General features: G+C 34.5%; 1 protein-coding gene and 2 long non-coding RNA genes across 4 annotated transcripts in view; 1 reads left to right on the plus strand and 2 right to left on the minus strand.

Moving 5' to 3' along the window:
- Positions 1 to 1,039, minus strand: part of LOC109100411 (DNA primase large subunit-like) — a 63,208-nt gene extending 62,169 nt beyond the window's left edge. The window contains exons 1-3 of the mRNA XM_042736879.1: positions 893 to 1,039; positions 374 to 525; positions 158 to 270 (exon numbers count right to left, since the gene is read on the minus strand). Coding sequence (XP_042592813.1) covers positions 158 to 270; positions 374 to 518 — 258 coding nt within the window. The 5' untranslated portion in view covers positions 519 to 525; positions 893 to 1,039. The remainder of the gene's footprint in view (positions 1 to 157; positions 271 to 373; positions 526 to 892) is intronic.
- A 3,176-nt stretch (positions 1,040 to 4,215) lies between these two features.
- LOC109047072 lies at positions 4,216 to 7,265 on the plus strand. Of its 2 annotated transcripts, XR_006156255.1 has the most exons (7): positions 4,216 to 4,748; positions 4,918 to 5,298; positions 5,389 to 5,495; positions 5,863 to 5,948; positions 6,129 to 6,178; positions 6,732 to 6,839; positions 6,915 to 7,265. It is a non-coding gene; the product is annotated as an uncharacterized LOC109047072 (long non-coding RNA). The 2 variants fall into 2 exon arrangements; XR_006156254.1 differs by having other exon boundaries at positions 6,732 to 7,265.
- Positions 7,266 to 10,284: 3,019 nt separating this feature from the next.
- On the minus strand, positions 10,285 to 12,914 carry LOC122139420. Its single transcript, XR_006156256.1, has 3 exons — positions 12,869 to 12,914; positions 12,420 to 12,495; positions 10,285 to 10,443 (listed from the first exon to the last, which is right to left on the minus strand). It is a non-coding gene; the product is annotated as an uncharacterized LOC122139420 (long non-coding RNA).
- Between the last annotated feature and the right edge of the window lie 1,299 nt (positions 12,915 to 14,213).

Here is a 14,213-nt window from a genome sequence, read left to right on the forward strand (position 1 = left end):
TTATGTGCACAATATAGTAAAATAAAAATACCTACCGTCCTCTTTATTAAAGAAAAATTCTTTTTGAAGATTTTGAAAATGTTTCTTTTAACAAAATGTATGCAGTGTACGTGCAGCATAAGAAATAAAGTGTATATGAAGAATGTGTTGTCCTCACCAGTTCTGCCTTTTGTGGGAAGTTCAGACTTGAAATTTCAGCGTCCAATTTCTTGGTGTATTGTTCTGAATTTTTCACACAGCTCACCCCAAGGTTTTCGACAGTCTTGAGCACTTGGAAAAGCACATAGTATTTATATATACAAATAAATTATTAGCATATTAAAATAATTCTTACTTGAAGGCTCTATAAACCTGAACCATGCAGATGACTCACATTTCAATCTCTCCACTGCAAAGGTTTCAAACTCAGTGAGAGAGATGTTCTCTAGAGGAGGCTGACCATAAAACTGAAGACAGTGATCATACAGATCATTCTGAGAGCTGCCTATCAGCTTCTTTCTTCTGCCTGGAAACTGCATTGCAAATCTAGACAGAGTTTGAACAACAAGTTTACTAAAACTGGATAATGTGACGTCTTTCATCCATACAAAACCGTTGACAAACCAGCAGCGATTATAATAATAAGTCTAAATAGCTGATGATCAATAAATACCAATACAGACACCACAGTAAATTACCGTTCTGATGAGAGTTCATAAACAGTAACTATGATTTCTAAACTTGAATAATGCTAGGTTAAATAGCTAACATAGTTCATAGTTTAAGTAGCATCATTTGCTTTCTTACACCAATCCTCCTACGTATTTATCATTAAATACATATATTACAATGATATTAGGTGTCTTAACTATATATTTATTACGTGTTACTGTCATTTAATAGTAAAACTCACATCTCAAAACAATTGCTGCCTGTCTCTTCCCGGAGCCTAAATCCCGCCAACGAGCTGACGTTCCAAACAAAGCGCGGGTATATGACGCCACTCTGACAAGTCACCAATCGTGTTGCACGAAGGCTGTTTCCGGGGGCTTGTTTTGTGCTCTGCTCTCTGTTGGTGAATAAAAATCTGAATCAATTCCACTAAATCGGTTCTTTTGAACAGTTCGTTTCAAAGAACCGGTTCAAAAAACCAGTTCAACTATTCTTGAAGGCTACATTCAATTCAATTCAAGTTTATTTGTATAGCGCTTTTTTACGATACAATTAAGTTTCTATAATATTTAGTAGTAGCTTATCAGTGGTGACTGTCAGTTTATGTACATATGACAGAAATGTACGGAAAAATCAAATAAAAACGTAATCAAACAGACGATGAACACTATTAACAGCAATTATTATATGATGGAATCAAACTTATAGCAAAATGTGGAAGTTCTGTATGTTGTTTTAAGGGTTAGCATCATCTGAGGTCCTCTGAGGGGTTGGCATCATCTCTTCTCAGATGTTCTGGATCCAGACTGAAGCTTGTGTAAATCCTAGCCGTGACAAAACAGAGAAACAAATAGAGACATAATTAGCGTAGCTGCTGTTCCAAACAAGTAGAGTTGAAGAATAATAATGCGCATTTGATCAGATATAATTGCAATCCAAAATTATGAGATGCATTATTTGAATGCTTGGCCAAAGAGATGTAAGTGTTTTTGATCTAGATTTAAACAGAGAAAGTGTGTCTGAACCCCAACCATTATCTGGAAGGCTATTCCAGAGTTTGGGAGCCAAATGCAAAAAAAGCTCTACCTCCTTTAGTGGACTTTGCTATCCTAGGTACTACCAAAAGTCCAGAGTTTTGTGACCTTAAGGAGCGTGATGGGTTGTGGTGTGGTAACTGATACGGAACTTAATAGGTAGAGTTGAGACTGTAGAATTGGGGTAATATGATCATATTTTCTTGACCTGCTAAGGATCTGGCCGCTGCATTTTTGGACTACCTGTAGCTAGTTTATTGAAGATGCAGAACAACCAGCTAGCAGTGCATTACAATAGTCCAGTCTAGAGGTCGCATGAACTAGCTTTTCTGCATCAGGGGTTAGGGTTAGCTTGGCAATGTTTCTAAGGTGGAAGAATGCTGTTTTTTTTTATTACTTTTTCATATCCTGACGTTCCAGAAAGCTTTATTTAAGCACATATTGGTGCGTTGAAGGTTTTTTTTTTTTTTTTGTTTACTCATTTAAAATTTAGGCTGAAAAGTTTGTGTGTGTGTGTGTGTGTGTGTGTGTGTGTGTGTGTGTGTGTGTGTGTGTGTGTGTGTGTTTTATTTGTAACATTTCTGTTTTTCGGCTATTAAAGTAACTTTAAAGTAACTTATGCTTCTATTGAACAAGTCGTTCAGACTGCTTTTTTGGCAACGGGCTCAAATGACCATTTAAAAGATTTGACTCAAAAGAACAAGTTTTTGTTGCCTAAGTAGTGCAAAAACAATAAAACTAAAAAAAAAAACTGCTTTATTCTAATTTCAATTTTACCCGTTTATTTTCATTTTGTTGTTGTTGTTTCTAGTATGAACACACGTATCATGATTTACTTAAATGGTATATAACTTGTATAAATACTTTTAATAATTACTTTTTGTACTGTCTTGCATTGTATTGCAAGTAACCCATAGGAATAATTTGGCACTACATATAAAATAATTTATTTGAAATGCATTTATCTTAATTTCCGAATAAAAAAACAAGATGAACTTGAGTAAAGTTCTTCCAAGAAAATTTGTACTGAATGTTTCCATTTTAATCCCACAATAATATTCTAAGTAATGTTATAGACAATTGTCATATCCATTTGACCTTCTATTTTATTTTTTGAAATGTCATTCTGTTTAGAAATATTTTTTTTTTTTTTTTTTGTTGTCACTAAGCTCTTTCTTGCTCTTTTCATCTTAATGTTTATGATATGCATCACTACAATAAGGCTATTTGAGTTCATTCCATAAATGTCTAATGAGCGAGCATCACTTTGCTCTGAAAATATGTGGCTTGCTTCTTCACAACTATACGTGTCATTCTACACAAGAATGTACGGGCAACAGATCTGTGGACTTCCTTTTTAAACCCACACACCACTCTGTAAACATATGACTGAGCAGACCAGCTGACTGTATCATTCTTTAAGGGCTGTTGTGAGAGAACTCATTGTGCTTTCACCTCTCAGGTAGAACAGCTCAACACCTTCTCGTGCCATCTAAACCACTTTTTGATCCCTCAGCATTTTTACATCCAGAAATTATTAGTATATACATTTTTAATGTTATTGAAGATCCAAAAACAAAAGGAGCAATATGTTCATAAATGATAGCCTACTAAAAATACCATCTGCCCAAATTGTTAGATAACATGCAGAAACAGCTCAGCAGCTCTTTGCTTATACTGCCCTCCATTGGCTATGTAGTAGTAGTGTTTATTGTCTATTAACAAATGTTATTTTAGACATTATGTTAATCCAGATAGGAAGTAAATGTATGGAAGCCCGTTTCCGCCACTGAATAAAAAATTAAAAAAAGATTATTGCGACTTTTTATCTCACAATTCTGACTTTTTTTCTCACAGTTGCGTCATACAAACTCGAAATTGCGAGTTATAAAGTCAGAATTGCGAGACATAAACTCGCAGTTCTGAGAAATAAAGTCAGAATTTTTAGATAAAAAGTCGCAATTGCGAGTTATAAAGTCAGAATTGTGAGATAAAAAGTCGCAATTGCGAGTTATAAAGTCAGAATTTTTAGATAAAAAGTCGCAATTGCGAGTTATAAAGTCAGAATTTTGAGATAAAAAGTCGGAATTGCGAGTTATAAAGTCAGAATTGTGAGACAAAAAGTCGCAGTTGCGAGTTATAAAGTCAGAGTTGTGAGAGTCAGAATTGCGAGATACAACTAGTTTCCTGGTACTGAGATTGACCTTGGAGTGTCAAAGACAGCAGGATTGCATATTCTATAGCCTAAAAATGGAAAATATTATAGGCGATTTATTTTCGGCGCGGTTTCACTAATAGAGAAATCATAATTTTATTGGAGGAATCACACAACATAAAGCTTAGTTTCCGGACTCTTGAAAAGAACGTTGTGCAGGAATCAGTTGTGGCGGAGACGCAATAAAACAGATGAGGCTGAAGTGGCACGTTTTATACACCAGCAGCTACAGACATCGGGACGACAACATGGCTATCGCTGGATGCACCAGAAATGTTGGCTGTCCGGCATTATTACAGACAGAGAAAACTGTCCGTCAGTTGATGCGACTGTTAGATGGACAAGGAGTTGATCTGCGTGCTCGCGGTCGTCTACGGCGACGCATGTATAACAGTCGCGGGCCAAACTATGTTTGGCATATTGACGGATATGATAAGTTAAAACCTTACGGAATATGCATAAACGGATGCATTGATGGTTTTTCCAGAAAAATTATCTGGCTTGAAGCATACAAAACGAACAATGACCCACGAGTAATTGCAGGTTATTTCCTACAAGCTGTTGCTGAGAATAACGGATCTCCACAAAGAATTCGCATTGACCATGGAACTGAAAATACGCATTTAGCAGATATGCAGACATTCTTCAGAGACACTGCGAGTTCAGAATGTGTCACTCTTGGTCCAAGCACTGGGAACCAGAGAATTGAACGATGGTGGTCCACTTTGAGAAGCCAGTGCATACAATTTTGGATGGATCATTTTGAACAGCTAAAAGAAGATGGACACTTTGTTGATACTTTCACTGACAAATGTCTCATCCAGTTTTGCTTCCAACATTTTATACAGGTAATAAATTTTGTTCACTATCAGAGTTAATTTTATCATTAAAGAGAGTATTGAAGTTTGATTATAACTTAATATTATATTTATTTACATAACCTACAATGTGCAGTTTTATTAATTCAATTGCAAGACAATGTAGAATATATGTTCCATTTCTTTTTTTTTCATGAAGGAAGAGCTTGATGAAATAGTCAGTGCCTGGAATTGCCACAGGATACGGCCAACTCACAACCCACGTGCTCCCAGTGGTCGACCTTCAATAATGTTTGCTGTTCCCAGTTTATATGGAGTGCAGAATTTCTTGCATCCAGTTGAACAAACAAAACTGAGCATTTGCCAAGAGGAGTGTTTATTTAAAGACTACCCTTGTGATGAGGATGTCTTTCAACTGTGTGTAGAACTCATGGCTGAGCATAACCTTGTCATGTCAGATGATGTTTATGAAATTACGGACCTTTACCTTCAACTTCGTGAACTGATCCTTCAAGGACTGGATTTGGAGGAATAGATTCACCATTCTAATCTAATCTACAACATTCACTATAAGATAAAGGTATTGTTTAAATTGTTTTAGTATTTCAGATTACCAAAATTGGTATAAAAGTAATATTTCCTTAAGTGAATTTTATATCTGTGTCTGTAGATGTTGAACTGCAGCCTTACTCTCCCTACCCAAGCAACCTTGGACCACTGGATGGAATCGCAAAGCTTTTGGCATCACATTCCAGTGTGTTTTTAATCCAATCATAGGTAAGAAGGACTACATTTGCAGAGTTCTGCAAGGAAAAAACACTTCCCACAAACTGGCTGGCCATGCTAATTAAGAAGCAAGTCTCCATAATTATAGTTCACATTTTTAAAAACTACCCATCTGGCCATAAAGATTTCATCTAACCATAAAGATTTTTGCATTTGTCTTTTGTTATACTGACACTCAAGAATGATATTTAAAATTGTCCCTTACATGTTTAAAGGAAAGATGTTGTTGTTTTTCCCATATTATTATAGGTCACAACAATTCACAAGGCAATTTTTTTTATACAAAATTTTACTTTTTGTCTGAATATTATTTGTATTTGTTTTTATTTGTTCTTTTTTCATGAAATGGCAAATCAAGTCTCAAAACAAGTTTCTGAGTTCAAAGGCTCTGCAATCCCCATCCTTACTTCCATTGTGCTATCTCTATCTCTATCAAGATTAAGGGTGAGCAGAAGTTATATTTCACTTTATGGTCATTTGTATTTAAACATGCTTATGTTCAGGGAATTCATTTTTTTTTTTTTTTTTACAATTATGGGCCAGACCCTTTATTGTAATAAACTTTCAAGTCTTGCTGAACCTTATGGTGAACCCTAAATTATGCATATTGCTTATTGCTGACAGATTTAACCATTATCCACTGTATGAAGCCCTGCAACCTCTAAAGCACCCAGGTGAGAAAAGCCAAGAAAAGCACTGATGATACAATAGGCAGCTTAATGTGTACTGAATGAATGAATGAATCAGTAGGTGCATACGAATTCATATGCTTATGCCATTATATGCCATTATAAACATTGTGTTCACACTTAAAAATTCCAACACAGTATTTTGGACACTTCATATACTCAGTCATTGCACCTTTAATTATGTAAGTGATGACAAGCAAGTTGTCTAAATGCCATACACTAGACACACAGTGCATAATGTAAGAGTGTACAATGTAATTTGGGACAGCTACTGACATGTCATATTTCTACATTATTTCTACACAAAATTTCAATAATTAAAACATTAACCTCATAACATTATTGATGCAATTGCAATTGTATTGCAATTTACAACTGTACTGTAAATGCAATTATGCTACCAATGAGCTGCATTTAACAGACTAAGTGCATAAATACAACTTCTGATGCAGCTTATGTGCCACCCATGCAATTCAAAGATGGAGTTTTGTTGATACTGATTGCATTTGATTGCTAACAACCCTATTGTGTCATGTAGGCTCAGGCTCCATGAGCCTACTCTGAGGATCCAGATGGAAAAACATTTACATCCCATCATTATATACACCCCTCAGGATCACCTTGTCTATTAGACACATTACTCAAGGTACAGTAAATAATCTCCATTATAAATCAGTGCATGATGATATAAAATCACAGTGATGTTGCTTTGTGTTTTCAGAGGGCAGAAATAATTTGTTCCATACCATCCTCATATCTATCCTCATGTGCAAAGGAGGCCAGCATAATGTCAAATCAAGATCTTATTTGTGATCTGTTTGTTTTCAGTCTTATAACATGGCAAAAGCACAACCATCAGAATTAAAGGGGAAAATGCACAAGCATCTAGATGTAATGAATACTAAAAAAAAAGACTATTTTTTAATGTATAAACTAAGTTTTTCCAACTACAGTAATGTAAATTTTTTTGCATGATTTCAAACATTTTTGTGATACACTATCATTACTTTCAGGCCTAACCTGAATACAAATGAAGCACAGCAAACCTGTTTTAGATGTACAAGACAATGTTTTGAACCTCAAAAATAAAGTATTTATGTGTTGAAAATGATCAAAATGTATAGATTTTCCCCCCTGTTTAAAGGGCAGGTGATTGAAAATAATATGAACAAAATGGTTATATAGGTATTATAATGTATTTTGCATTATGCCTGAAATAAAATTTTGATCGAAACTGAATTTTTTTTATCGTATTTTGTTTATTAATTATGCAGCCTTGTTGTGGTACATATTTTGCTCCAAACAAAACCTAAAATTATTATAAGTATTATCTATGTAGTCCTATAAATCATTTAACAGGCTTGATGAACCTGAATGGTTGTAATAATTTTACATGGTACATTGGCTGTCAGGTTTTGTGTGCCGCTACAGCTGAAATAGAATTTAAAACTTCAGAATATTCTTTAAAAAAAAGTCAGACTTTGATGTGCATTATTTATTGGCTTTTGGTACTCACTCCATCTTCAATGCAAAAAAAAAAAAAAAAAAAAGAAAACCTTGGCACCATATATGCAGGTTGTGTTGTGTTTAATACATGAGTGGTTAACCAAACATTACAATGTGGAACAAGTAAGAATAAAACAAACCATATTAATATGATTTCAAATAAAACAATCTTATAAAACTGTTCAAAATGTTTTACCTATGGCATGTGTGAAAGGGGTTCACAATAATGCAATACCCAACTGTATACAAGCACAAAGTTAAGAACGCATTATAGTATAAGAACACATTATAATGATTCAAAGCCATCATCTCACTGAAGCGGTAACATGTAGAATTTGTACAATTTAATGTAAACAGTAGTTTGTACCTAAACAATGAAGAGCACTTTCACTATTGAAAGTCATAAATAAGGTTGTTCAACATTCAACATAAACAGCAATAACTAAGTCAACAAATTAAAGTGACTGTTTTTACTTTATGTATATGTGTAAAATAATTGTACAGTATGTAAATGTATGAAGAATGAACCATTAAAACATTTTTAACAGTTCAACGCCTATTTGAATGAACAGTTGACATAAACAACTTGTACAATTTAATGTAAACACTCGGTTGCACCTAAACAATGGAGATGGTTCACTATTGAAATGTAAATCTTCAAAAACAAAAAAGGTTGTTCAATATTCAACATAACCAGAAATAACTAAGTGGACAAATTAAAGTGAATGTTCTACTTTCTATACATGTGTAAAATAATTGTAAGTGTATGAAGAATGACCCAAGACAAATAGCTAGCATATGAGCCGGCCATAACTCATATCTGCCAATATTTCATTGTGGTACCACTAAACTATGTCCATGACCCAGACATTGCTTTCAAGAATTTTGTTCATTTCAGACCTGAAATCTGGGTAGTTGTCATAGTGCACTGAAAGCCTCAGGAAACAGCCACAGGTGTGTGCCACCGGTCTTCTCTCAAACCCTTTAAGGTCTGTGAAATCAACTGTTATAGTTTTGCCTATAAACAAATCTGATCCTGTACAGAATCTAAGAAACAGAGACTGTCGTTTTGCATCACACTCCCTCAAGTAAGTTGTCAAGTGCTTTGAAATGTCCTTTTGGTGTATATTCATTGTTTCAGGAAATTTGAGAGATCGCACAATTTTCCTCACCGTTGGTTGTAATGCACAGTACACATCTTCAATTTCCTCAAGGTCCTTGCTCAGAGGTCCAAGTATGCCTGCCCACTGTTCAAGAACATAAGCAGGCTCTTGAATGAGAGTTTTATGTGCCAGTTCTTGCAAAATTTGCTTGAAGTTTTCTTCTGTTGGAATTCTCCGACAACTGTAGTTGTCTAAGATCTCAAGCAATTCCTCCTGGTCTGCATTACAGAAGTCTGTTCTGCAGCTTTCTAACACAGCACACTCATTTTCTGAGACATATTTCAAAAAGTTCTCAATCAGATCACTTTTTACAGATCCTTTTATTGCTTGCTGCAAGATTGCAGGTGCAAGTTTTATTGGGAGATATTTCTCTTTATTCCAGCCCGAACAGAATTATCCGGGGCTACACTTTCCCACTTTTCTTTGCCAAAATCATGTCGAAGAAAGGGAACTTTAAAATTGTTCCCCAGCGTGCATTGATCATAGAATTCCTGCCAAAAACTCTGATAGGCAATCCCTGAACACTCCACCAACATCATGGCCCATCTCAAACTGTCCATTTGGGAGGAGCAACTTCACTTCTACTTCACTCTGTGTATGTGGAAGGGTTTCATCACAGAAATGTGCAATAAGTTCAGAAAATATCTGTCCGCGATGAACAACAAGAATTTTTTTGTGTGGAACAATGGGTTCTGGGCTCAGAGGCAAAGTGTCATCTAAGTTTTGTCCATCTATCCCAGTGATGTCACCAGTGAATACTGTCACTACATCGCTTGTATCTGAGTAATCTGGTAAGGTCATTGAAGAACTTTGAAAAGGAACATTCAGATCATCATCTGCAACATTCAGATCCTCGGTGGAATGCAAGAGAGATACAGCATCATTGCCTGGACTTTCCACAAAAATTACATCCGTGTCTGAAGCTTGAAAGAAGTCATTCATTCTGCTAAAAGTGGGAAGACTTTGATCCTGGTTATTACTGTGTAAGTTGTCCATTGTGTCTGATATTTCCACTTCACTTTCTGTTTCCTCTTCCCTCTCCACCTTTTTTGTTGTCAGGTAGAACCTCATCATTGTGAGCTTGGATGCATTATACATTTCCCCCACTGTACTTTCTTTATCTAGTGACACTTCCTGATAATTTGTTAGATCCAATTCAAACTCAGAAATACTCCCATGAGAATTTTTTCCATTTGGGAAAAAACCAAACGAATTGCCTCCTCCATCAGTTCGTCCCTTTTCCAGTCTTTTGGGCACACTCAACTTCCTTGTTCCCCCTCCTTTTTTTGCTCTCATTTGAACAAAGCCCTGCCCATCATAGTGCATCCACCCAATCTCAACTTTTCTTACAGTACGCTGAGAATGTTTTTTCTAGTTGTTTGGGTTTCAGTTTGTGAACTGTCAGTTTTTTGTCTTTTTGCTCAATTTTGATTTGAGGCGCTCAAACAGCTTTGACTTCCTGCAAGTTGGCTCACTTTCTTGCCTCCTGCAAAACCCCATCACTGCGAGTCTGTCTCCATATGAAGGAAAATAGCTTCTCATCTGGTCATCAGTCATTAGCAGTAGGACACTGACATCAATCTGCAAAAAATATATATATTTTTTTCAGTATTATGCAATTCTTAAACCAAAAATGGATTATAGTCATACACTTGACCATAGGCACAGTTACTTCCTGGTTTTAGATAAGCCAGCTCAGTCATTTCCGGTCAACTGTAAAAATCAGCTACGGAGTGCCCTTTGCGCAGTTTTTTCTGTACATAATCCATTCACAATTTGAAGAAATTTAGAATGTTTTTCTAAGAGGACCAAACGGCCACCTATACTGTTTCGAGAATGACAAACGCAAGTGTAAAAAATAAATTGTTCTGGGGCTAATTGCTATGACTGACAGTGATGAAATAACATGGAATGAAATATCTGATGATTCAAAGTCAAAAATAGAGCTGTGCATTAAGTGAGTCAGACTAAATTTAGAGTAACAAAACTACAGCAGTAACAAGTCTGTGTTGGGTGAAAATATTTAGCAGCTTTTACAGTTAAAGATAAAACTTAAATATAGTTGTTAAATTAAATCTAAAAATATTTCAAAATATGTAATGCATTATTTAATTGTTATACCATTAATAATTAACTTAATTTGTATATAACTAGTTAAGTATTTAAATAAATATACTTATGTTATACTTTATATTTCAATACAGTAAAAGTACTAAACTAAAATGTTATTAATAAATTATTATTTACTGATAATTTCTCATACATCTGAGGTGTAGCAGTTTGAATGCATTGTATAATACAAGTGTTTGCTTGTGTACATTTATTAAATGTGTTCATCTTTCCCACAGGAGTACTCATTATATGTTTAATCTAAGTATGGCTCTGCTGTTAGTAACTTAATCACACTTTAGTTTGGGGACCAATTCTCACTATTAACTTAATATAAACAATGACTTTTGCCTCAATAAACTCCTAATTTGCTTCTTAAGTTTTGGTATGGGGTTTAAGATTAAGGGATCTAAAATATGGACATGCAGAATAAGGCATTAATATGTGTTTTATAAGTACTAATAAACAGCCAATATCCTAGTACTATGCATGTAGTTAATATTGTTAATATGCATAAGCAACTAGTTAATATTGAGAATTGGTTGCTAAACTAAAGGATCTAGTTATTTAAGCTCTACAAAAACAGTCTGTTATGCTGCTTGATACTGAAAATTGGTATTTACTATTATTTTAATCAACTGTCATAATCATAAACATACTGGTTTCTAGCGAAAATAGTTTTACCATTTACTGCACTTTGTTATTCTTCTAGATATAGCGGCTAATGAATTGGAACCCTCACACATTCATAGAAAATATCTTACATGCACATTACAAAATCAAGTAAATATTTCTTCACAAGAGTTCTCTCTCATCCTACTCATCAGTCTTAACATTTCTGTGCTTGCATGATACCTGGCTCCACTTGCTGAAATGACATTCTTATTTTGAAAGGTGGCAGTAAAAAATACATGACATGACTGATGGAATGGTATCAGGGAAAATGATTCTCAAATCAGTAAACTGTGATATCCATCATCAGACAATGATTTATCATTAATATTTTACTGGACCACAGTGGTACTTCCATGGGGCTGGGCAGCACATCAACAGAACACTTCCTTGATTTGCATGTTAAGGGGCATGCAGAGGAAAATTTTTATATCACGAATGGGGTGGTATCAAATTCTGGCTTTTCAAAAAGGTGGAAAACACAAAATTCATATTTCAAACTGAGATGTGAACTTTTGAGGTATAAAACCTGCAGAATATTTTAATTGAATAGCAACCTCTATACAGATTTTTATTTTCCATTTCATGACCCCTTTAAAACATATATTTTATAAAATAAACTCTAAATAATTCTTATAAGAAATAAAACTGTAAGTAGACTTAAATCAAATGTGGGCTTAAATTGGTAATTTCCTCTAAATTATGACTATTGTTATTTTTAGGTGAACTGTCCTCTTAATTTATTCAGTGGGTTAAATTGTTTGTTTCAATATTACCTTGTCGTCCTCCAGCCTTTTTATGGTGGTTTCTGGAATATTCCTTTCCCTCAGAAAAAAGATTAATTCGTCCATCCTGCAATGATAGTTTAATGGAAATTAATAACATAAGCAGAGTGAGGCTGGTAGGCCAATATTAAGCATAGACCGAGTATGTAAGACAGAAAACCGAAATGGTTTTCTGGCTTATGGTTAATATGTGCCGTGCGTATCAAAGCAAGCCCTGTATGCAAACCTTATTTCACTCAGTTTTTATGCAATGATAGAAAACTACTTAATTTTCCATAAAACCGACAATTAACATCCAAGATTAAACTAACGTTACATGAGCTAGTATACCATAGTACGCGCTAGTTAAACATTCAGATTTTATACTTGCCCAAAGTCTTCTATAATAACATACGTAAATCGTAAAGGATTATCATACCAAAGAGTAAATATGACCATACCTTGTCGTCGGTTAATGGCATATAAAGCTCTGTTTACGATAAAAAGGTAAGGAAAACTGCCGCGTTCTGTCTCTGTTCTTCTGTTCAATCTCGTGGTTTCCTATAGTGCTTTGCGAGAAAGTGTGGCTATTCAAGAGAAAAAAAGTCATAATTGTGAGATATAAACTCACAATTGCGAGAAAAAAAGTCAGAATTCCGACTTTATAACTCGCAATTGCGACTTTTAATCTCACAATTCTGACTTTATTTCTCGTAATTGTGAGTTTATATCAGGCAATTCTGACTTTATTTCTCGTAATTGTGAGTTTATATCAGGCAATTCTGACTTTATTTCTCGTAATTGTGAGTTTATATCTCGCAATTCTGACTTTATTTCTCGTAATTGTGAGTTTATATCTCGCAATTCTGACTTTATAACTCGCAATTGCGACTTTTTAATCTCACAATTCTGACTTTATTTCTCGTAATTGTGAGTTTATATCAGGCAATTCTGACTTTATTTCTCGTAATTGTGAGTTTATATCAGGCAATTCTGACTTTATTTCTCGTAATTGTGAGTTTATATCTCGCAATTCTGACTTTATAACTCGCAACCTGTTTTCATAACAGTACCTGTTTTCATAACAGTAATTGTGACTTTTTTGTCTCACAATTCTGACTTTATTTCTCGTAATTGCGAGATATAAACTCGCAATTGTGAGGAATAAATGTCAGAATTGTGAAATAAAAAGTAGCAATAACCTTTTTAATTTTTTATTCAGTGGCGGAAACGGGCTTCCATATAAATGGGAATGCAGGCATTGTTCAAATATGTGTTAATGTAACTGACATCAAAGTCAACAAGATGTTCAGAGCTTTCGTTATGGTGAGAAAATTAGACACATTAGATTCAATATATAGTCTTTAGTGTCACCCGATCCTTCAGAAGTCATTCTAGTATGCCGATTTGCTGCTTAGGAAACATTACACTTATTATTATCAGTGTTGAAAACAGTTGTGCTGCTGAATATTTTTGTGGAAACTATGATTTTTAGAATAAATAATGAATAAATAGTTCAAAGAACAGCTTTTTTGAAACAGAAGTCTTATTACATGTTACATGTTTTTCGATCAACCTAATGCATTCTTGCTGAATAAAACTCTTACATTTAAGAGTCCATTCTTACTTTTCACTGGTAGTGAAAGTTCACCTTAAACACAGAAGTAGATGATTTTTCCAAATAAGACTAAACAGCAGAAGTAAAATGCTTAGTAATTGTACTTCATTATACTTAAGTATTATTTAAAAGAATTGAGTACTTACTTGAGTTCTAGTGAAGCTGAATACTTTTACTCAATTACATTT

The sequence above is a fragment of the Cyprinus carpio genome, chromosome B13 (assembly GCF_018340385.1).
Source record: "Cyprinus carpio isolate SPL01 chromosome B13, ASM1834038v1, whole genome shotgun sequence".
In the NCBI taxonomy this organism is placed as follows: domain Eukaryota; kingdom Metazoa; phylum Chordata; class Actinopteri; order Cypriniformes; family Cyprinidae; genus Cyprinus; species Cyprinus carpio.